General features: G+C 37.6%; 1 protein-coding gene across 1 annotated transcript in view; it reads left to right on the top strand.

Annotated features, from left to right (window-relative positions):
- The window catches only part of plxna3 (plexin A3), a 243,431-nt gene that overhangs the window by 73,923 nt on the left and 143,981 nt on the right, over positions 1-25,527 (top strand). The window contains exon 4 of the mRNA XM_051653449.1: positions 19,212-19,352. Coding sequence (XP_051509409.1) covers positions 19,212-19,352 — 141 coding nt within the window. The remainder of the gene's footprint in view (positions 1-19,211; positions 19,353-25,527) is intronic.

The raw sequence follows: 25,527 nt of genomic DNA, 5'->3' as shown, positions 1-25,527 counted from the left end.
TTACTCTGTGCAAAATTTTATTACAAATACAAAGTCTTAAAAGTCTATCATACATTTCATGGTTCACTTTGGCTTTCTTTTCTAACATTTCCATTTTTGTTCCACGGAAGAAAGAAAATCATACGGGTTTGGAACCACAAGGGTGAGTAAATGATAATTAGGACATAATTTTAATTTTGGTGTGAACTATCCCTTTAAGTATGCCTAGTCCAGTCTCTCTCTCCTCTCAGATGAGAGGTGAGTTTGCAAACGTTCCCTGGGCCTGTATCCAGCACCTGAGCAGCAGGTCTGCAGTGATCAGAGAAGCCTGACTGGTCTGTGGCCTGTGACAGCCGTGTGAGCACATGGTAACATTCCTGTCTACACTCGTTCTGCTCAGTGTGACAGTCCATGAGATGCCTGAACCTAAATCCCCAATCCCTGCCACTGCTGCCAGCAAACACCCCACCTGTACACCTGCAGGGATTCACAAAATCACACCATTTTATATGCTGTCTCCACCTGCTGTTTCTTAAATTCATCTGTTTATTTCTTTGTTGATGTTTGTTGGTAGAAAAAATTGGTGATATAAGCAGGATCTAAAATTCACGTTCGTAAAGTTTGCGAATGCATAAAATTCTAAAGCTCCATAGATCCAAGTGCACTGCCCCAAAATGTGGGTGTTTATTATTTTTTTTGGGTAACTGGGCTGTAATTTACTCCATACGGATATACGAAACCAGAAGAAAATGGTAATTGTAAGGTTCCCCCTGATAAAAAACATTCCACCGATGGTGAACTTGTAATTTGGGCATTATAAAGGGGTGGTATACATGACTGGCTCAGAGTAATTACTATTTGAGTGAAACTGGGCGCTGGTGAAGGGTGAAGGGCATTAGAGGAAGACTAGAGAATACTCCGCTGTTCATACACACACCCTTCACAGATTATACGCAAGGAATTTTTTGAGTTTACCACCCAAGAAATCCCTCAACAATGTAGGGAAAACAGTAGAGTAAATCAAGTTTTTTTTTTTTTTTTTTTACGCAACACAATGGAGTGTAGGCCAGGAAATGGTGTCCAATTCAAGACCACATTTTTAGTTTCACATTTTCCCACACGCCACAGCTTTCCCTACCCATAATGCCTTTCTGTGCACCTTGTTAGTGAAATGCATGCATTTTTCACAGCATTAAGTGCTTTGGTTCATGTGACCTCACCCTTAAAGCCATACCATGCGCATACGCTCAGCAGACCTTCCTGACACGAATTCAAAGGTCAGACCCAGGGTCAAAAATCACGGAATGCCGTAGAAAGTGCCCGCAGCTGTAGAGGAAGAGGGTGTTGATGGTTTAGTTGGTCGTATTTGTTAGGTTAGAGTGAAACAAAGCAGGTGTTGGTGGCAAATTGTCTGGACAAACTCTAGTCTCGCATAGCCAGAGGTCTGGTCTGTATTGCAACTTATTCTGACAGGAAGAGTCAACTGATTGTCGTGTAAAGCAATCAATCACAGTTTTTTTTATTTTTTTATGTGCAGTTTAGAAATGGGGTTATCTATGGCCCCATATAAATCAGTTTTATTTTTTCACAAATTCTGTTTTAGTTTTTCCCAAATTCCATGTTTTCCATTTGACTATTTCTGAATTCCTTATTTTAAAGTTGAATTAAATTTTATCAAATTAATTTTTAAAACAAATTAAAACAGAACAGTTGCTTTAAAAAAAAAATAACAACGTACCATTGTGTTATTTTTATCAAATTAAGTGCTTCTATACAGATCCTCACAGCACAATCCAAACACAACATTGGAGTTATTTTTGTCAAATACAGCGCTGCACAGCAGAGGATCACAGTATTAATGAAATCACTGACAAATGCTTTTATTTAGTACGGAAGCACTCTTGCTTGTGAGGTATTGCTTAAATATAATGTAATTATTATTGATATTATTATTATTATTACTACTACTACAACTACTACATTGAATATTACATTTTACTGTATAGTAGTGATGTATTTCTGTCGCAGTTTCTTCAATTTCACACATCTAGTTAAATTGAGCTTTTATTCTGGCAGCAGCTTTTATTTTGGAGTGGAGCCCTTTCAGTGTTTTTGACGGTAGCTTCTCACTTCCAGATAAGCAGTTCGATGTATAGTTTAAGGTGTTTATTAAACAGGTTCTTATTAAACTGTGAAAGGCTGTGATTTAATTATATAAATATACAGTCTGCATGTGATGCGAGCTTCAAGCTTAATGAGTGCTCTGCTTATCTGCTACACAGAGCACACGTGATGATCAGAGACTATTTAGCCATGAAAGGGACCAAAGCCAGACATGTTCTCAGCGTATGAGGGGCCGGCTTGACACATTAATTTTGAAGCGCACAGCACATGCAGACTGTATATTTATTTAATTAAATTTGTGGTTTAATCATCACACTAGGACATATTAAAATGTTTCTTTTATTATTTTTGCATTGATACATCTATTTTATCCCAAACATGTCAAATTACGTCACATTCCGCCTTTTATATTAATTCCGTTTTTAAGACTGGATTCCACGATTACGTCTGAGTCATCCATATAGCAGAAATCACAGTCTAATATAATAATTATATTAAAAAAAAATAGTTAAGTAAAATGTGTTAAGACAAACTTTGTTGGATTGACAAAGCCATGTCTAAAATGGCTTTGAAGTTTTACAGGGCTTACTATCAGACAAACAGACAAAAAGTCTGACATACAGACAGTGTACTAAGTGGCTGCTAGGTTGCTATGCTGTTTGAACTGATTGTCTGGCTTGGTGCTAGGCATTGCCATGGTTTTCTATCGTGTTGTTGAGTGTTGATAGGTGAATGGATGTATGGATGTATGGATGGACGGATGTATGGATGGATGGATGTATGGATGGACAGATGTACAGACGGACGGATAGATGAATAGGTAAACTGAAATATAGGTAGATGGATGAGTAGATATACGGATGGATGGATAGACGGATGGATGGTAGGGGTGTAAATTGGACGTTTCATCACAATATGATTCCGATACTTTAGAGTCTGCCATGATCCGATTTCGATTTGATTCGATTCAGGGCCCTGCTATCGATATTCCAATAATATGTGCCTATTTTACACAATCAATTAAAAATGTTTTGCCCTCAAATGCAACCAAAATTTTAATATTTTATTGAGCTCTCTGAAAAGTGCAAATTTAGTATCCATATTGGGACATCCACAACAAAATAAGGTACTTCAGATATATTAGATATAATATAAAAAACTATCGTCACACACAAGTGATCATCAATCGTTTGATTACAGCTTATTTTCAGTTTAATCCAATTCAGAGTACTTACATACCCATGACTTGTTTCCAATTATCCATGCTATCTGCGGTTTTCTTGGCTACAACTTCCACAGTTGTAATGAAAATTTCTGTTACAGTTAACTGGGATAAATGTTAGTAAGTGTGTTGCTGTGTAGATGCGTAAAGTCGAATAACTGATGCTAGTGCTGGGCAGCAGGTGATTTCTCTTTCCCTCATTAGTGCTGTTCAGAATGCCGGCGTTGTCAAGACGTGTCACGTGATGGTTGAACTGCTCCATGGTAGTTTTAAATAGCAAATTCTCATGTAAATTTCAAATGGGTCGCATGCGCAACGATATCGATGGAAGCCCAAATTAATCGCGCATGTGAGCCGCTCTTCGTTTGTCATGAGAGCTCACATTTGAAGGAGCGTCTGGATGGCTGGTTAGATAGACAGACAGATAGACGATAGATGGGTATGTAGATGGATAGATCAGTAGGTAGATGGATAAGGTGGATAGGTAGATGGATGGATGGATGGATGAATGGACAGCTAGATAGATGGATAGATAGGTAGACGATAGATCAATGGATAGATGAATGGATGGATGGATGGACAGATGGATAGATATATAGATGGATGGATAGATGGACAGATAGATAGACAGATGGATGGATGGACAGATAGATAGAAGGGTAGGCAGGTAGACAAATAAACAGATTGATAGATAGGTAGATAGATGGATGGACAGATGGATAAATGTCTGCACCATAAGGCCCCATAGGTGTTATGTACATTTCTATATAGACAGGATGGTAGTAGAACAACAAGGAGCACAGCGAATGGTAACTGTAGGGTTGACTATTACAGAACAACTCGGGGGCAAAGGGCTTTTTCTCTGAAGTGTTCCCAACTCTAGAACATGCTACCATCTGAAATAAAATCAATAAAAGACATAAAATCTTTCATAATATTGGTTAAGCGCTGGTTTAAAAGAAACCAGAGCTGTACTCATTTTTAATTCTCAATACATTTTGGTCTAATCTTTTATGCTATATGTTACCAGGGTTGGGAGCAACATTAGTATTTATTTAGCAATCTATTTATTTATTTTGTATACAATTAGTTTATATTACTTGATTTATGTAGTTTTTATGTAGTTGAAAAAAGCCTATCTATGGACCTGAGATGCAAATTAGCATGTGCTATAATCTCTATGTACAATGCATCTTGTTGTACTGTCACTATACAAATAAACCAATAAATAAATAAATAGATAGATTTTGGAGTTTGGTGGATGTAGCTTGAAAGCTCTAGGAGGAGTTACAGTTGATAATTTTGGTCTTTGTTTAGGGATTTTGGAAAAAACCCTAAACCATGTCTGTAGACAGTATGTTGGCTTTGTCTAGCCAACATAATTAATTCAAACAATGCTGCTGCAGTCTCCGAGTGTACAGAAAACACACAGAAAAATAATGGGAAATTAGTCTTAAGAAGAACAGTAATAAGTGCAGAGGAAAACAACTTGGTAAACGGTCTACATGCGTGCCGTGTTAGGTTGAGACTAGGGTAAACTCTGTTGCTTATGCCCATCTTTGCACACGGTTTGATCTGAAGAAACAGGATAAGAACTCTAATTGAATTACAGGCCCTTTGTTGAGTTCCTGAGGTGCAAAGCCTTTGTCTCCTTCACTCTCCTGAGAGGATACATTTGCAGCTTGAGAATTTTGACCTTATTTTTAAGACACTCAAGGGCTTTTTTCATTACTGGGGTACTCATGTAAAATAGATCTGCTTCGACAGAATAGGAGACCTCTTTAAAGAGGTCCGTAGATGAATGTTCCAGGTTCAATGCAAGTTAAGCTCGATCGACAGCATTTGTGAAATAATGCTGAACCTGAAGAGGTTGAAGAACCTGAGATAGGCCAGATGGAATGTAAAAGCAATGGCATAATTTCCCCTCATGCATTTCTCGATATGAGAGGGCAAAATATATCTCATTTACCTCCCTAATCCCCTTTTGCTACGGGATGTGGAGAGCTGCCACGGGCAATAATCTACAACAGTTCTCGAGAAGGACTAATATCCAGTGGAAGTGGTGTTCACTACAAGGTGGAGAAGCTTATAGGGTTAGTTCATCCACAAATGAAAATCATATACACAGAAGGGACACAGAAGGAGAGCTACTCTTTTCCATACAATGAAAACACTGTGACCAGAGGCTGTCAAACTCCAAAAAACTAAAACACCACAAAAGTAGCCCAAATGACAAATGGCTTTGTGTGATGAAAAGGCATATTATAAAAAATTTGTTGTTATTCACTGCACATCTTCCCTTCTGCCATAGCTCTCATTTGCACTTCCGCATGTTAAAATGGCAAAAAATGATGCACTATAAAGTCTGCACAGTAGAATTACTTATGTGCTTAGTTCAATAAAATAAGTTTTTGGAAAGTAAGAACATTTATGTTAGAGTCCGTAGATGAATGTTCCAGGTTCAAAGCATGTTAAGCTCGATCGGCATAATGTTGATTACCACAAAAAGCAAAAATTGTAGATACAGTAAGGCATTTGCAATGGAAGTGAATGGGGCCAGTAAATGGTAAAATACACACCGTTTCAAGTCAAGTCATTTTTATTTGTATAGTGCTTTTCACAACACATAAACTCAGCAAAAAAAGAAACGTCCCTTTTCAGGACACTGTATTTTAAAGATAATTTTGTAAAAATCCAAATAACTTTACAGATCTTTATTGTGAAGTGTTTAAACAATATTTTCCATGCTTGTTCAATTAACCATAAACAATTAATGAACATGCACCTGTGGAACGATCATTAAGACACTAACAGCTTACAGATGGTAGGCAATTAAGGTCACAGTTATAAAAACTTAGGACACTAAAGAGACCTTTCTACTGACTCTGAAAAGCACCAAAAGAAAGATGCCCAGGGTCCCTGCTCATCTGCGTGAACGTGCCTTAGGCATGCTGCATGGAGGCATGAGGACTGCAGATGTGGCCAGGGCAATAAATTGTAATGTCCGTACTGTGAGATGCCCAAGACAGCGCTACAGAGAGACAGGAAGGACAGCTGATCATCCTCGCAGTGGCCCACGTGTAAAAACACCTGCACAGGATCGGTACATCCGAATATCACACCTGCGGGACAGGTACAGGATGGCAACAACAACTGCCCGAGTTACACCAGGAACGCACAATCCCTCCATCAGTGCTCAGACTGTCCGCAGTAGGCTGAGAGAGGCTGCCTGTTGTAAGGCAGGTCCTTACCAGACATCACTGGCAACAACATCACCTATGGGCACAAACCCACCTTCCCTGGACCAGACAGGACTGGCAAAAAGTGCTCTTCACTGATGAGTCACGGTTTTGTCTCACCAGGGGTGATGGTCGGACTCGGGTTTATCGTCGAAGGAATGAGTTTTACACCGAAGCCTGTACACTGGAGCGGGATCGATTTGGAGGTGGAGGGTCCATCATGGTCTGGGGTGGTGTGTCACAGCATCATCAGACTGAGCTTGTTGTCATTGCAGGCAATACCAATGCTGTGCATTACAGAGAAGACATCCTCCTCCCTCATGTGGTACCCTTCCTGCTGGCTCATCCTGACATGACCCTCCAGCATGACAATGCCACCAGCCATACTGCTTGTTCTGTGCGTGATTTCCTGCAAGACAGGAACGTCAGTGTTCTGCCATGGCCAGCGAAGAGCCCAGATCTCAATCCCATTGACCACGTCTGGGACCTCTTGGATCGGAGGGTGAGGGCTAGGGCCATTCCCCCCAGAAATGTCCGGGAACTTGTAAGTGCCTTGGTGGAATAGTGGGGTAACATCTCACAGCAAGAACTGGCAAATCTGGTGCAGTCCATGAGGAGGAGATGCACTGCAGTACTTAATGCAGCTGGTTATTCCATTATTCCATTTCTGTTTGTTACATGTCTGTGAAACTTGTTCAGTTTATGTCTTAGTTGTTGAATCTTTTTATGTTCATACAAATATTTACACATGTTAAGTTTGCTGAAAATAAAAGCAGTTGAAAGTGAGAGGATGTTTCTACAGAGTTTATTTTCAAAGCAGCTTTACAGAAAATCATGCTTTAACATAAAATGAAACTCTAATATCTATAAAGTCTTTGAGTCATCATTGTGTAGTTTGATTAAATATGATTGTAAATTGTGTATAAAAATAAATAATTAAATAGTTAAATATTAATTGTATTTAGAACCCCAGTGAACAAGCCGAAGGCGACTGTGGCAAGGAACACAAAACTCCATAAGATGTTGGTTAATGGAGAAATATTACCTTGGGAGAAACCAGGCTCACTGTGGATGCCAGTTCCCCACTGGCTAACCAGCATGAATATAATGCCAATATTAGTTATTTACAGTTGAAGTCAGAACACTTAGGTTGAAGTCATTAAAACTAATTTTTTAACCACTCCACAGATTTAATATTAGCATACTATAGTTTTGGCAAGTCGTTTAGGACATCTACTTCGTGCATGACACAAGTAATTTTTCCAACAATTGTTTACAGACAGATTGTTTCACTTTTAATTGACTATATCACAATTCCAGTGGGTCAGAAGTTTACATACACGTAGTTAACTGTGCCTTTAAGCAGCTTTGAAAATTCCAGTCAAGCCTTTAGGCAATTGGCTAACTGGAGTCAATTGGAGGTGTGCCTTTGGATGTATTTTAAGGCTTACTTTCAAACTCAGTGCCTCTTTGCTTGACATCATGGGAAAATAAAAAGAAATCAGCCAAGACCTCAGAAAAAAAATTGTGGACCTCCACAAGTCTAGTTCATCCTTGGGAGCAATTTCCAAATGTCTGAAGGTACCACGTTCATCTGTACATACAATAGTACGCAAGTATAAACACCATGGGACCACGCATCCATCATACCACTCCTAGAGGTGAAAAGTGCAAATCAATCCCAGAACAACAGCAAAGGACCTTGTGAAGATGCTGGGGGAAACAGGTAGACAAGTATCAATATCCACAGTAAAACGAGTCCTATATCGACATAACCTGAAAGGCTGTCCAGCAAGGAAGAAGCCACTGCTCCAAAACTGTCATTAAAAAGCCAGGCTACAGTTTGCAAGTGTACATGGGGACAAAGATCTTACTTATTGGAGAAATGTTCTCAGGTCTGATGAAACAAAAATGTAACTGTTTGGCCATAATGACCATCGTTATGTTTGGAGGAACAAGGGTGAGGCTTGCAAGCCGAAGAACACCATCCCGACCGTGAAGCATGGGGGTGGCAGAATCATGTTGTGGGGGTGCTTTGCTGCAGGAGAGACTGGTGCACTTCACAAAATAGATGGCATCATGAGGAAGGAAAATTATGTGGATATATTGAAGCAACATCTCAAGACATCAGCCAAGAAGTTAAAGTAGACTTGGGGTCTTCCAAATGGACAATGACCCCAAGCCTTCCTCCAAAGTTGTGGCAAAATGGCTCAAGGACAACAAAGTCAAGGTATTGGAGCGGCATCACAAAGCCCTGACCTCAATCCGATAGAAAAGGTGTGGGCAGAACTGAAAAAGCATGTGCGAGCAAGGAGGCCTACAAACCTGACTCAGTTACACCAGTTCTGTCTGGAGGAATGGGCCAAAATTCCAGAAACTTATTGTGAGAAGCTTGTGGGAGGCTACCCAAAACGTTTGACCCAAGTTAAACAATTTAAAGCCAATGCTACCAAATACTAACAAAGCTTCTGACCCACTGGGAATGTGATGAAAGAAATAAAAGCTGAAATATATAATTCTCTCTACTATTATTCTGACATCTTAAAATAAAGTAGTTAACTGACCTAAGACAGGGAATGTTTTCTACGATTAAATATCAGGAATTGTGAAAAACTGAGTTTAAATGTATTTGGCTAAGATGTATGTAAACTTCTGACTTCAACTGTATGTGCATTGCAGGTCATGGTTTAAAATGAGTAAACTAAGTAAGAGTTAAGGGCCAGTGTTTAAACAAAGATTTTGTATGAACAATTTTGTAAGATTAATGACTAATGTCTTTGAAGTCCATCCTGTATTTACTGCAGAAGTTCACATAGATGCATTGTGCTTTGTTAGTTGGCTGATAAAGGCTTTTGTTGGCAATTAATTGATAGTCTATGTATTCCATCTTAAGAGTGTAGTCCATCAGTAGACAAAGGTGATGCAGGCAGAAATCAATGAGATACATCACAGTTCAACCGGCAGGTCATTTCGTTGAGGTTCAGTGGGGTCCATTCTATGTCCAAGGTTCAGGCAGTGGCATATGAAGAATCCGATGTCTTACAGTTGGAGTTGGCATCAGTTCATCCTCTGAAGTCCATCGTAAAAGACTGAAGTGATGCCTGGCTAGCACCGGCTGTAGTTTGTCGTCATCACTCAGTGACACGTAGCAGTGGAGTCCGACACCAAGCAGGAACGGAGCTGGATCTGGCTGGGATATGAATCCCGAGGTTGAGACAGGGAAACAAATAGGATAATATTAGCGTAGATGGCATTCAATTTATTGCAGAGTTATAGATTATGAGAAATGTTTCTGGTTCCGGCAGACCTAACTAAAGCAGCCTAATTGTGAGTTGATGGATAAATTAGGTGTATGCCTGGCTAATTAGATGATTAGATCTGTGTCCCAAACAGTGTTAGGGCGACTATTCCATAGTATTGGAGCCAGACAGGAAAAGGATCTACCTCCTTTTGTAGATTTTGATATTCTAGGAACTATTATCAGACCAGAATTTTGTGATCGTAATGAACGTGATGGAATATAGCATGGTAGAAGGTCACTTAAGTACTGTGGAGCTAGAACATTCAAAGGTTTGTATGTAGTTAACATCTCCTGTTTCAAAAGTGTAGCCACAAGACATAAACATTATACATGTTAACATTATTTTAGTGTGATAAAATCGCTCACTAACCTTATCTGTGTAAAGCTATATCCAATGTTGCAACAGCATTGTCATGATAATGTAACACCGGTAAACTCTGTAATCTGTTTAATGCTGTAATACTGGCAAAACCCTCATTTTATCACACTATAATCATTTTAACATGTATAATGTTGACGTCTTGTGGCTATACATTTGAAACAGTATTTTATTTTAATGTGTATGTACTGGCCTCATTCATTTTAAGGCATTGCGAGTACACAATTTGCTTCTTTATATATATATATATATATATATATATATATATATATATATATATATATATATATATATATATATATATATATAAATGAGGGATGAGTCAAAATTATTTTACAAGGTAATCAACATTATGCCTCAAATGCTGTCTGTTAAGATTAACTTGCATTGAACCCGGAACATTCCTTTAATGTCCATTGTAAGAGTCACTGAATGTGAATCAGCGTTTGCCATTGACTGTAATGCAATCTGTGGTGGAAGCTTTTTTAAATGCATCTAATAGTTGTGTAGATGAGATGAAGTTTATCCTCTATCCTATTCGTATTATAATATTACATGTCCAAAAGAAAAATATAGAGCTAGTTGCACTGAAATTGGGACTTTTGGTACATTTGCTCAGTAGAATAACATGACTTATAAAGCCAATAAAAACATAAAACCTGCTGTGAGGTAAATTAAAACCATTTTTTTTACATGACCACACGTTAACAGCTTGTGCCATTTTCATTTGATGTTTACCAAGCAGCATGTTTAGTTTATTTAGTTCATTATTGTGTGACTGTGTTGCATCACATCTAACTGTTAAGGTATAGGTATCTTTCAACATCTACACTGAGACACTGCGCTTTATGAGCATACAGCTATAGTTGGGATTGTCTTTTGGTCTTATGTTGTCATTACAAAGTGATTGCGTTTTCAGAATGTCCTCTTCTGTTTTATACCCACAAAATCCAATTTTACCCCACAGTCTATCACTCTTCTCGCACTCTGCCTTGTCTTTCACACTTTTCTCACACTATTTTCCCACTCTTTGATCTTAAAGATAAATTAACCTCTCCTGGGTCCCTCCCCCTCGTATATCAGCAGTGTTCGTCAACAGCTTGTCTCTCTCACCTTCTATGCTTCTCATTCATTCATTCACACACACGTTGGTTTTTGTCGTTAGTGTTCAGTGGGGGTTTTTTGCTCAGTTTACAGAGTTTTCTTTTTATAGTGGATGTTTTGTGTATTCTGAAAGCAAACTGTGTGTGTCATACTGGAGAGAAAAAGTGATGATGCGGCAAAAATTCTGTTTGAGCGTTTCATATATTATTATTTTTTTCGCTTTAGTTTTTTTTTTTTTCTTATCATTTATTTTTTTCCTTTCTTTTTTTTTTTCTTCCATTGCTGATCATGAGGTACTTTGTGGTTAAAAATATAAAAATGTTTTGTTAGACATTGAAAAAAAAAAAAAGTCTTTCTATTTTTTCTATTTTTATTTTTTTTATTTTTTACGAAACCTTTCTAGTAAATGTCCTGGTCCTATTTTACTACAAAATCAAATGAAATAAATAGGAAATTTTATTTTGCATATAGAAAATGAAGCCTATTTTTGGGCCATTAAGTTTGTGTTTACATTGCAACATTATTTACATGAACATTTTGCACATTTTACCTCCCACGTACCTCTCAGTGTCCCAATGTGAAAAAAGATGTTCATTATGATATTTTCATTACTGTAATGGGAAAAATTAATTTAAATTATAAAGCATTTATACTGCATATTTGTACTCCCTTGGTATTGCCTTTCATCTTCGCTAGTTTTAATGTAAATGATCATTGCACAACATAGTATTTTTAATGTAATTCAGTGTGTGTGTGTGTGTGTGTTTTGTGTGTGTGTGTGTGTGTGTGTGTGTATATATATATATATATATATATATATATATATATATATATATTGATTTTGGGGATAAATATAACATTTTCTTGAGAGGTTTCTTGAGAATCACGCAGGCTACTAGCCCAGCTGACAAGATAAACAAAATCTAATCTTTTTCTAATTTTGTGAGGTTTTATTGTGGTCACAATTTTTTTAATTTTTTTAATTATACAAGCTCGGCTATCTGTTTTATCAAATTAAATTTGTTTTGTTTTTTTATAGATTTTTCAACATTGTTGTGAACTATTCTAGCTCAGCTCAACATATTTCATTTAATTGTCATTTTCCTTTTTCATTTTGCTATAGTTTTGTTAAAAATACAACAGTATTTTTGTTTTGTGTTTGGGGGGGTTGTGGAATTATTGAAATATAATAGTAGAGGCTCTTGCTGTCTCTCAACCTTATAGAAATAATCTAGTTGTTGGAAGATGAAGCTAGTGGAAAGGAAAGAACTTTTTTCTTTCTTTTCTATACAGCACTTTGGAAGAGATGTACAACAAACCCAGCCTCACTTAAGAGCTTCTTTCAGACTGTCCTTCAAGTCGAACTCTTATGAGGGCTTCGAATTGATAAAAAACAAGCTCCCAAACAAGCAAAAAATGACAGCACATGTGCTAGAACTCAGCGGCAGGTTAATTAGTAGATGGATAGGCATGCACCGCCACCCTGGCATCATTTGAGTGGTGGAGACACAGAGAGGGGGAAGGTAATATTTATCTAAATTCCAATTACCCTCAGCTGAGCTGTTTGATGTTGTCGTGAGGTCAGCTCTCGGAAGGCTAAGCGAGCACTCTGCATTTCAAACACTTGAGCACGCCGTGAGGACATCTCCGCCTAGGGAACAGAGTACACATCTTCAGCATGCCCTCCTGAAAGCCATTTAAGTTCAGCACTGATTTTTTCCCCCCTTTTTAAGGCAGGCAGAAAAGTGCAGCTGATTACAGGGCAGCACTCACCCAGAAAGTGCCGCTGGGACGTTTTTTGGAGGCCATGCTCCCCATTCATGGATTGAGAGGAGAAGCTGTTGGATTTAAGTGTCATTTTGGCTGACAAAGCTGTCTTTCTTCATTCCGGTGAAGAGTTCACTACTCTGCTATTTTCTGCCCATGCATTAGTGTTTAATGTAGATAAAAAGTGCTTTGAAAAGTTTAAATTAAGTTGGTTATTACTCTTTTTGTGAATGGATAGTTTTTAAATGATTTTGTATTAGGCCTGAATATTGTGTAATGTAATTGTTCAGTTAAAGGTGATGTGGGAACTTTTTTTCGATGTTAAAATCAATGTAAAAACTTTGATAGCAAATTTGGCTCTGCTGTTTGGGTGAAGTTGGGGCACGACAATCTGCCAATGGCAGCGTGATTGGTCTAAAAACATACCATGGTACTACCATTTTTTTGGGGGACATAAACCATGGTAGTACCATAATTTTCTAGGTAGTACCTTGGATTACCATGTAAGTACCATGGTATTTATCGAAGTACCATGGTATATCCATCTGATACCATTACTGTACTATAATACCAACACTAGGGATGGGAATCATAAGGAATTTAACTATACCAATTTCATAACGGTTCCATTAACGATTCTTACTTTTGAGGAAGAAATATTTGAAAAAAATAAATAAAATAAATGCTATTTTAATTGCATTAGCTGCATTCAGCAGTCTGTTTCCAAATGATGAGATTACTTCAGGTTTAGCAGATAGCACAACAGAGCAGATATAATAAATTAGAAATAAATTGGTTACTCTTTACAAAAATGTTCCATTTGTTAATATTAGTTAACAACATTAGTTAACTAACAATGAACAATACTTTTACATCATTTATTAATCTTAGTTAATGTTAATTTCAACATAATGTATTGTAGTTCATTTTTCAAATTACGAATTGTAACTAATTGTACATTAGTTAATGCACTATGAACTTACATGAACTAACAATGAACAACTGTGTTTATATTAATTAACATTTAAAAAGATTAATAAATGCTGTAAAAAAAAGAAGAAATATATATATATATATATATATATATATATATATATATATATATATATATATATATATATTGTTCATTTTTAGTTAATGATACCTTATCCATTGACTAATGTTAACGAATGGAACCTTATTGTAAAGCAATACATTTAATACAACTCTTGTAAAAGGTGTTTACACAGACTTGGTGTAAATGAAATTTAATAATTGGGCCTATTGTAATCTTACTACATATCAACCCTTAAATGCATGCTAATTTGCATAGGAACTCTTATGTATTCAGGTCTTTAGAGACCCAGCACTTATATCTGTCAAAAATGGATATACAAAATGTCCAGATAGTGTCAATTTTCAAAATATTTTCAAGACAATTAGAAAACAATAAAATAAAATATATTTTGATGTTTTATTTTTCATAAATCAAAGAGATAATGCAACAAATCAGGACAAATCTAGAACAGGATTTATTATTTTCACATTGAAATTTCATGAGTTGCAGCTGGCTGTCAAACACATTGAACTACTCGTTACACATAATCTACATATAAGATACACATCAGCATGTGTTAATTAGGTGTACTAAGTTACACATGCGTTACACACATGTATTTTCTCAGGCACTTATTGAGTCTAAATAGATGAACAACATTATTTCAGTAGTACACCCAAATGACAATAGTCATAACATACTGTTCATGTGTTACACTTGCTATAGTTTACTTCAGTGTTGTTTCTACATCAGCTAGCAATGTCAAATGTTGTGTTTATTTGTATGGAAATAGTACTCATTTATCTTTTAATTCACAAAGAAATAGATATCCTGTGATGGTAAACTTAAGTAGATATTAAATAATCATAAAAAATATAATTTAAGGAAGTGTGGGGGAAAAAAACAACACTTTTACGTACCTCAGGTCTCTAAAGACACTTTTGTTACTTAAACTGTTATACAAAAAAAAAAAAAATAGAAAAAATATATATATTTTGAAAAATAGTTTTTGTGTTACACTATTTATAAGAGATAGATTGAGGAATACTAAAGAGGTTTGGGCACAACTCCAAAAAATGGATGAGGTACAGGTGTTGGAATGAGGTTCCGGGTCTCTAAAGACCCAAGGTATGAGTTTAAGGGTTAAATAAAAATTACTTTAACAAAATGTACTAACATATTTCATTTATTATAAAATGTTACGTATTACAGCAAAACTCGTAATGTGTAGAGCTTTCTTGAATATGGCTTCTTTAAATACATGTTGTCATATGAACAACCAGTCAGTGGCTGCAAGTATGATGTTACATAACATGATAACAGTTGGTTGATTTCAAGTTGGAAATGATGGAAGTCATAACTTTCACTTCAGTGAGATTAATTCAGTAACTGCTTTGACTGAAGTGTTTTTGATTCATTAAAATAACCAACTCGTAAGAGTCATTCATTTGGGAACTGTCTTGCTGAGTGTTTCATGCTATAGATTCAATAGATAATACAAGTCATATATTTGGTAATTGGACGACACTGATCACACTGTTTTTTCACGTTACAGAGGGGCAACGCTGCCCAACCACCACAGTACTTTTAGAAAGGAGAGGAAGCCTTTTCATTTTTCAATTGTGAAATATTTCTCAATAAAATTGGTCAGCATCTGGATTTGTTTGTGATCCAGCGGCACTTTGGTGTCTGCTTTCTGTTCAACTGCCAGTGTATTTTATTTGAGTTGACCGTGCCAGAGAATGAGCAACCCATATTATTTAAACATCCTGAATCATGTGTCAGTTTATGGCCTAAATGGGTGTTTCTTCAACTAAGGGCACTTTTGCGTGTTAGGAGCCATTTTTCCATTGTTTTTCTTGTGTTAGACTAATGTCTTTGATCTTTGCATCGCATCTCATATTGGAGCACTGGGTTATTGTATACACTGTGTCAGGTTAAAAAGAACGTCAATTTTTAAAGCACATCTTGAGACACTTGCATTAAGTGGAAGAGCACATTCCGTCTAAACGGCCTGTTAAGTTTTAAAAACTGTGATAAATCAAACAAAGAGTGAAATAATCATAAACCATTTCAAGATTTACAGTGTGAAAATGATTCATATCAATTTGTACACAAATTATGTGCAACTGTTCCTCAATTGCTATGTCATTTCCATCACAGCCAAACAGTTTTGCCTCTGTATTTTCATTTCCACCACTGTCATTATCAAAACAGAACGTTATCAAGCAAAAAAAATAAAATTTGTGATGTGGTAGAAAATTATGGTAGTGGAAATGTTTGTGACATTTCAGAAAGACATGACAAAATGACAGTATTCTCTTGTGATGCATGTATATTACATGTTGTGTATTGTTGGGACTTAGTGGACAAATGTTATAAACTAGTGAGATTGTGAAAAGTGTTGTTTTAAGACTTTCTGGCAGAATGTGCCCAGAGTTGAAATACCCAAATATGAACAGATGCCAGTTTGGTCTTATTTGTTTCTTCTCAAACCGATGACCTGTCTTCTTATCTTACATACCGAATTATGTATTAAAAGAACCATGAAATATTACAATAGCAATGCTGGAAGGGGGTAAAGAATTGTTTCAAGGTATGATGCAAAATTTTCGCCACATCCTTACAGGCTTGCATAACCTCAGTGAAAGGTGGCGCAACACGTATCGGTTACGGCTAAGCGCCCTGAAATCTTATTTTGCAATTCAGTCAGATTTTCACAGATAGCAGGGCATCGCAAATGCCGGCGGTCAGCGTGAATCCGATCCGTTTAAAACGACGTAAAGTGATGGAACTCTGTAGCTGAAGGCTGCGAAACGCGACACTACAGCTGGTGCCGCATGAATTGACGAAGTGCGGACAGAGTCCATCATGTTTCGAGCCCTTCTGTCCTGCTGCCCGCGGAGACGTGGGCTTTGACTTGGCCGGCGATATGTGACACCCAGTATGGCAGCCTTCGACTAATTGATGCCTTCTTGTCAACCCTAATTACTGCAACTGCTGCAATGTGAAGGCAGCTAATTAACAGACTAACGATGTTTGTCACTTCAAACCGACCCAGATATTTAGGAGATGGCCCGAGCCCGCTGCCAGTGCATCTGCTTGGGTGTTTTTTTTTTTGCCTCTATCTACTTTCTCTTCATTTTCTCATCATTTTGATCGCTCTGCTGTTTGCAAATGGCATTTCTTACCTTTTCTGAGGGAATTTAGTTTACTTATACCCTCATTTCAATCTTCCATCACATTTCTGTCAGAGCTGATTAGGACATGGGCGTTAGCTGACAGTTTTGCCAATGCCGTGAGCGGGTAGCGAAAAAGGTGAGCTCTCTGACTTTAAATGCGGTTGTCAGGCGCTCTGTGTTTTTTCTAAAGCCGTCACTTCAAAGATGTTTTGATTTTGACATATTTAGAACTCCGTTTTTACCCAGCAAGCTCAACTACTCTAATTATCACTGTGTGGAAACAGAGTTGTTGCTAATGATGAAGCAGTGGGGGCTCGAATATGTGTGTGTGTGTGTGTGTGTGTGTGTATGTGTAGGTATTGTGTTATTAAAATGTAATTGATCTTTATCACACATTTGATCAGTATCTGTAATCTTTTCCACAGCTCTACGCTGTCAGCTTGTGTACGTTCAAAGTTCAGCATTTGTTTTCTAGGTCAGCCAAAGAATTCTGCATTCATGAGGAAAATTATAATACTGCGTGTGTCAGTAATAATATGAGATATGCAAGCGAAGATATGCCATACTTACTGCCAACTAGAAACACTATGGAGCAGACATTCGAGTTTCATTATGATAGAAACACCTGAAATTTAAAGTTCCTTTTTTTTTTAAAAGGTCAAAATACTTTCTATTTGAGGAATGTTGCGGGTTCAATACGAGTTAATCTCAATCAACAGCATTTGTGGTGTAATGTTGATAACCACAAAAAATAATATTAACTTGTCCCTTAGTGATGTGCTTACAATGGAAGTGAATTGGGGTCCAATTTTTTGAAGGTTTGAGGGCAGAAATGTGAAGCTTATTGTTTTATAAAAGCCCTTACATTAATTCTTCAGTTAAAACTCTTGTATTATTTGAGCTGTAAAGTTGTTTAAATCATCATTTTTATAGTCATTTTAGAGTTTTTGGGTCTGACATTACATCATCATGGTAACGAAGTTGTAAAATTAGCTGTAACTTTACACAGAAAAGGTTAGTAAGCGATTTTATCACACTAAAATCATGTTAATGCATATTGCTTATGCCTTGTGGCTATACTTTTGGAACATTTTAACATTTACGTATTGGCCCCATTTACTTCCATGGTAAGTGCCTCACTGAAACCCAGATTTTTGCTTTTTTTTTTTTTTTTTTAAGAAAAGGAGGGGCAAGTCAAGATGAATTTTTGTGGTAATCAGTATTATGCCACAAATGCTGTTGATTGAGCTTCACTTTTATTGAACCTGGAATATTCATTTAATATTTCGAGACAACTAGGAGTAAGCCATTGGTAGGTTGATCTTTCCGAAAAGTGTCAACATTGTGGCTCTTTGGTGCTATAAAAGCATTGCTTTCTTTGTTTTAAGCATCCCGATCATTCCGACATAGGAACATTGACTCAACCAGTGGTGTAAGTTTTGGGCGAGACTATCTGTTTGAGCAACCTATGACTAGACAACATAATGTTTGGGAAATTCCATTCCATTTAGTGAAAAGTAATCTGACATATTTCCGAGTTAAACCAGATATTCAGCGAGATCAAATGTAGGGTGAGACTTTATTTGATCCATCAGCATTTGATTTAATCATGAAAAGTGTGTGTTACATACCGGAATTGCGCCAGGTGATTGGAGGATAGGTTGTAAAAAAGATTTGTGACATCGGCCGAAAAGGAAATAATACCTCTAAAGTTGCTTTAGAGGTAGAGCAAATTATTACTTCTTAAAAGATTACGAATGACTTGGAAAAACATGCACTGATAAATTGTGCACAGTAAGACCAGGAATGTGCATTTAAGAAAGTAAAGAGTCAATTAAGATTTCATGCTAATTCTGCCATTTTCGGTTTTCTTCTCAGATTCGAGTGGATGGCATACTGCCGCCATCAGAAAACGCATTGCTGTACGAGACCGTGACTGTTTTGGAGGGAAGCCCGATTCTACGTGACATGGTGTTCAGTCCAGATTATCAATACATCTACCTGCTGAGTGAGAAACAGGTGAGATTCATTTGAGAACTAGTCTGAGCTAGTCAGAAAGTATTTAGATATAGTGAAAATTAGACTTGTCTACTGTACAGATTTTCTTCCTTTTTTGCTTTTGTTTACCATTTATTAGGATCTTTTATTCATAATTCTAATATACAGTATATACACTGTTAAGCCAAAACATTATGACCACTCACAGATGAAGCGAATAATGTTGATCTTCTCCTATCAAGGCCACATGTCAAGGTCTGGGTAGATTAGATGGTAAGTGAACAATTAGTTCTCGTAGTCAACGTGTTGAAAGCAGGAGAAATGGGCAGGAGTACAGACCTGAGCGACGTTGACAAGGGCCAAATTGTTATGCCCAGATGACTGGTTCAGAGCATCTCTGAAATGGCAAGGCTTGTGGGGTGCTCCCTGTCAGCAGTGGTGAGTACCTACTGTCAGTGGTCCGAGGAGGGACAAACCTAAAACCGGCACCTAAGGCTCATCGATGCATGAGGGCAACGAAGGCTATCCCGTCTGGTCCGGACCGACAGAAGGTCTACTGTGGCACAAGTCACAAACATTTTTAATGATAGTTATGGGAGGAATGTGTCATAACACACAGTGCATCGCACCCTGCTGCGTATGGGGCTGTGTAGCCGCATACCAGTCAGAGTGCCCACGATGACCCCTGTCCACAGTAGAAAGCGCCTACTATGGGCATGCGAGCATCGGAATTGGACCTTGGAGCAGTGGAAGAAGGTCGCCTGTTCTGATGAGTCCCATTTTCTTTTACATCACGTGGATGGCCATGTACATGTGCGCCGTTTAACTGGGGAAGTGATGGCACAAGGATGCACTGTTGGAAGACTACAAACCAGTGGAGGAAGTGTGATGCTCTGGGCATTGTTCTGCTGGGAAACCCTGGGTCCAGCCACTCATGTGGACATTCATTTGACACGTGCCACCTACCTAAACATCGTTGCAGACCAGGTACACCCCTTCATGGCAATGGTATTCACTGATGGCAGTAGCCTCTTTCAGCAGGATAATGTGACCTGCCACACTTCACACATTGTTCGGGAATGGTTTGAGGAACATGATGAGAAGTTCAAGGTGTTGCCCTGGCCTCCAAATTCCCTGGATCTCAATCCGATTGAGCATCTGTAGGATGTGCTGGTCCATCAAGTCTAGTCCATGGTGGCTCCAACTCACAACTTACAGGACTTGAAGGATCTGCTGCTAATGTCTTGATGCCAGATACCACAGGACACCTTCAGGGACCTTGTAGAGTCCATGCCTCGGCGGGTCAGCTCTCCTCCGCATGAGCTGACACCAACAGCATATTAGGCAGGTGGTCATAATGTTTTGGCTCACCGGTGTATAATGTTAATTATTAGTTCATGTTAACTATTGTAGTTAAGTAATGTTAACAAATAAGACCTTATTGTAAATTGTTACTATATAATTTAACATGTAATACATTTCATATGAGTATCATTTATTTATAATTTTTTGGCCGATGCTGATAGCCAGTTATTGTTTTTATGGCCGTTAACCAATATGATATGGCCAATAATGACATTATAAACAAGCTGTATTGCCTGCTTATTTTCATTTTGAAGAATTTACTAAAACAATTACATGCTTCAAGTGAAATCGGGCATCTAAACATAATAAACAGTAGAAAAGAAAAGGGTTTACTTTAAAAATATAAACCCTGATATTATTTGCTTACAATATTGGGCCATAACTAAAAAAATGCAAATTTTGTCAGATATACCGATATGATTATTTATTCATCATCTTAGGCCACGTTCACACTAATCTATATAATTTTGAAGCTTCCTTTTTCAGTTTCCAAATGTCACCATTTTCTAAAAATAGTGAAATTACTGTGTGTACTGTAAATGAAAACATATAAGATGATGAAACTTTTTATTGTTCTTAATGTGTTCATATAGGTCATAACTGATTTACCAGTTTGCCATTTGCTGTTAATTTATTTCATCAGCATTCAAAAAGTGAGCAAAAACGGTTGTGTTGCATGGCAAGAGCTTCTTACAATAGAATAAAGACTCGTTTGTCAAGAGGGAGTGGGCGCTTTTGTTTTAAGACGCGAACCGGAATCTTGGATATGTTGTTTTAACATCTGCGAGACAAGAAAACAGAATATGAAATGCTGGTTCACAACTTTGAATGGAGTCCCAGCTGCTCTGCCCTAATAAGAACTGGTGGGGAAGCATTTCCATCCAGAACTGAGTGGAATAACAGCCTTTCCATAATGCTCCATTATACAGCCGGAGAAGAGGAAGGATACACCGACATTGACTAGCAGCTGAACAGATGAAGCAACGCTGTCATATAGTACAGCTGGAGAATAAATAAAGCTCTATTTTTCTACATTTTCCTCTCACACTCTATCTCACCACCCCTCATCTCTATGCTCATTTCTTCATCTCGAAGAAAGGAGAGATGAGCAGAAATTTGTTGTCTTTGTGCGTTTTTTGAAAGCCCCCAATTTTTTATGTACATTTTTTGAGAAAGACACAGTTCAAGTGATGTCGTCATTTACTCGCCCTCATGTTGTTCCAAACCCATATGACTTTCTTCCGTGGAACACAAAAGGGGATTTTTGTAGAATGTTAAGGACTGATGAGGGTGAGTAAATGATGACAGAATTTTCTTTTTTGTGTGAACTATTCCTTTAAATCCTTCTACACAGGGATTTTTCACTGATAAGGATTCCTTATCAGTGTGATTCAGAAAATAATGTGATCAAAATTGCTAATGTGCACTCCAGGCATTGAGGGGAGTGAGAACAGCTCAACAATGCATTCTGTGACAACACCTCTATATGATATTATGGAAAGAGGACAGTATACGGGTAGTTGGCATGAAATACTTTTGGAAAGTTGACATGTCCTGCAGTATGACATGCAATTTAAAACCATTTTAAACAGCATTTTCCTAATTCTTTTATAATTATGCATGCAGCTTCTATGACCTCATATTAAAGGGAAAACTCACCCAAAAATTAAAATTCTGTAATTTACTCAGCCTCATTTTATTCCAAAACTGTATGATTTTCTTCCGTGAAATACAAAAGAAACAGAAGATTAAGGACTGATGGCCTCAGTCACCATTCACTTTAATTAGATGGAAAAAAAAGATGCAATGAAAGTGAATGGTGACTGAGACTAACATTCTGCCTAAAATCTCCTTTTGTGTTCCTTGGGAGAAAGAATGTGTTATACGGGTTTGGAACAAAATGAGGGTGAGTAAATGATTGCATTTTCATTTTTAAGGGAAAACTATCACTATAAAATAAATAGTGACCACTTAGATATACTGATTTTATTAGCAGATATACACTTTCGCTTATACGCTCATATTAGGGCGTTTTCAGACCTGTAGCTCTTTTAATTTATTCCGAAACTGAACTAAACTAAAATTGCTACAATGCTCAATTTTCTCCTTGGTTCGATTCGCTTTCACAAGGCAACTTTTCAAAACAGACCAAAACTGTGTTGATAAAAATGTGAGCAAACTGTCCCCTCATTAGTCGGAGTGTTTGTGCGTTGTTGCTGGATTTCGCTCAGAAATACCGGTATAAATATTTCGGTAACACCTTACAATTAGGTTCCATTCTTTAACACTAGTTAATGAATTAGGTATAATGAACTAACAATGAACAATATGTTTTTTTACAGCATTTATTAATCTTTTTTAATGATAGTTAATAAAAATCCAATTGTTCATTATTAGTACATGTTTGTTCATAGTGCATTAACTAATGTTAACATATACACCTTTTGATTTAAAAAATGTAATACTTTGTTGAAATTAACCAACCAAGATGAATAAATGCTGTAAAAGTATTGTTCATTGTTAGTTCATGTTAACTAATGTTGTTATCTAATGTTAACAAATGGAACCATATTATAAAGTGTTACCAATGTTTCAGTTGGTACACATTTTGAGTATTGTTTGTCACAGTTATGCACAATGGCACCACATGGTATATGGGTTCCAATCAAAAGTTGCGCTACAAATAAACATGATCTGTCATTCAGATAGATATGAGTTGTAAAGTTTCCGTCATGGTTTTTTCATCATTAGTTGCTTTTGTGTTATTTCTGAATTTTAAAAAGTGCCTGTTCTCACAGTCACAGAGCTCGCTTTTCCTCTCACGCAAACATTCACACACACGCAACAGAGAGAGCAAAGCCATGTAAAGAAAGTAAAAATAAAAACTGATGCGCTAGTTCTGTTTCATGCCTCCTAAATGGTTTTCTTTCTTTTCTTTTTTCTATCAAAATGTTGCTGTACTACCTGTTTCTGTTCTGTTGCTATCCAACAGATAGAAGTGATCGTACTAAAATTACCTCAGGAATTGTTAAATAACACCTTTATTAAATGGAAATTACAACCCCAATTCCGAAAAAGTTGGGACAGTATGAAAAATGCTAATAAAAACAAAAAGGAGTGATTTTTAAATTATATTCACCTTTTGCTATATTGAAAGCACTACAACTACACATTATATGATGTTTTACCTTGTGAATTAAATTTATTTATTTATTTATTTATTTTTTAAATGTACAGTAATTTCAAATCAGATGATTGCAACACGCTCCACAAAAGTTGAGACGGGGGCAATTTAAGACTAATAACAATTTGACAAGTTGAAATAACAAGGCGATGTGAAACAGGAGATGTTAAACAGGTGAGGCAGTCGGGTCTTAGTACTGTATACTGTATAAGGAGCCTCCAAAAACAGCCTAGACCTTCAAGAGCAAGGATCGTTCAAGACTTGTCAATTTGCCAACAGATGCTTCTGCAAATAATCCAGCACTTTGAGAACAATGTTCCCCCAAAGACAAATTGGAAGGATTTTGGGCATTTCACCCTTTACAGTGCAAAATATAGTTAAAAGATTCAAGGAATTTGGTCAAATCTCAGTGCGTATAGGGCAAGACGAAAACCACTTCTGAATGTGCGTGATGTCTGACCCCTCAGACATAACTGTCTTAAAAAACTTAATTCATCTGTAATGGATATCATGAACATGGGCTTGGGATTACTTTAGTAAACCTTTGTTAGTCAACACTTTGTTAAGCTGCATCCACAATGCAAGTTAAGACTTTACTATGCAAAGCCCTGTATCAACACTGTCCAGAAGCGCTGCCGTCCCCTCTGCGCTGGTCTCATCTTAGATGAAAAGTAGAACAGTGGAACTGTGTTTTTTGGTCTGAAGAGTCCGCAAGATTTGTGTTCTCCGGGCCAAAGAGGAAAAGGACCATCCAAGCTGTTATTAGCATCAGGTCCAAAAGCCAGTGTCTGTATGGGCCAGGGGTGTGTCAGTGCCCAAGGCATGTGAAACTCGCACATCTGTGAGAACACCATGAATGCAGACAAATATGTACAAATTTTGGAGCGACCCATGCTGCCATCCAGCATCGTCTTTTCCAGGGACGTTCCGGCATTTTTAGCAGGACATCTTTAAACCACATACTGCTCGGATTACAAGTGCATGACTGTGTAAGCAGAGAGTGTGGGTGCTAGATTGGCCTGCCTGCAGTCCTGACCTGTCTCCAATTGAGAATGTGTGGCACATTATGAAGCACACCATACAGCAACGAAGACCACGTACAATTGTGCAGCTAAAGACCTACATAATGGAAGAATGGGGGAAAATTCCACTTTCTTTTTCTTTTTTTTTCTTTTTTTTAAATTTCTCCCCTTTTCTCTCCAATTTGGAATGCCCAATTCCCAATGCGCTCTAGGTCCTCGTGGTGGCATAGTGACTCAATCTGGGTGGCGGAGGACGAATCTCAGTTGCCTCAACGTCTGAGACCACAAATCCGTGCATCTTATCACATGGCTTGTTGAGTGCGTTACCGCAGAGACATAGTGCCTGTGGAGGCTTCATGCTATTCTCCGCGGCATCCACGTACAACTCACCACGTGCCCCATCGAGAGCGAGAACCACATTATAGCGACCACGCGGAGGTTACCCCATGTGACTCTACCCTCCTTAGCAACCAGGCCAATTTGATTGCTTAGGAGACCTGGCTGGAGTAACTCAGCACGCCCTGGATTCGAACTTGCGACTCCAGGGGTGGTAGTCAGCGTCAATAATCACTAAGCTACCGAAACTTCCACTTTTTAAACTTATCAAACTTGCGTCTTCAGTGCC

Source organism: Myxocyprinus asiaticus, chromosome 24, assembly GCF_019703515.2.
Source record: "Myxocyprinus asiaticus isolate MX2 ecotype Aquarium Trade chromosome 24, UBuf_Myxa_2, whole genome shotgun sequence".
NCBI classification, from domain to species: Eukaryota; Metazoa; Chordata; class Actinopteri; order Cypriniformes; family Catostomidae; genus Myxocyprinus; species Myxocyprinus asiaticus.
The sequence above is the reverse complement of the archived record's forward strand: the minus strand, read 5'-3'. Positions and strand labels throughout refer to the sequence as shown.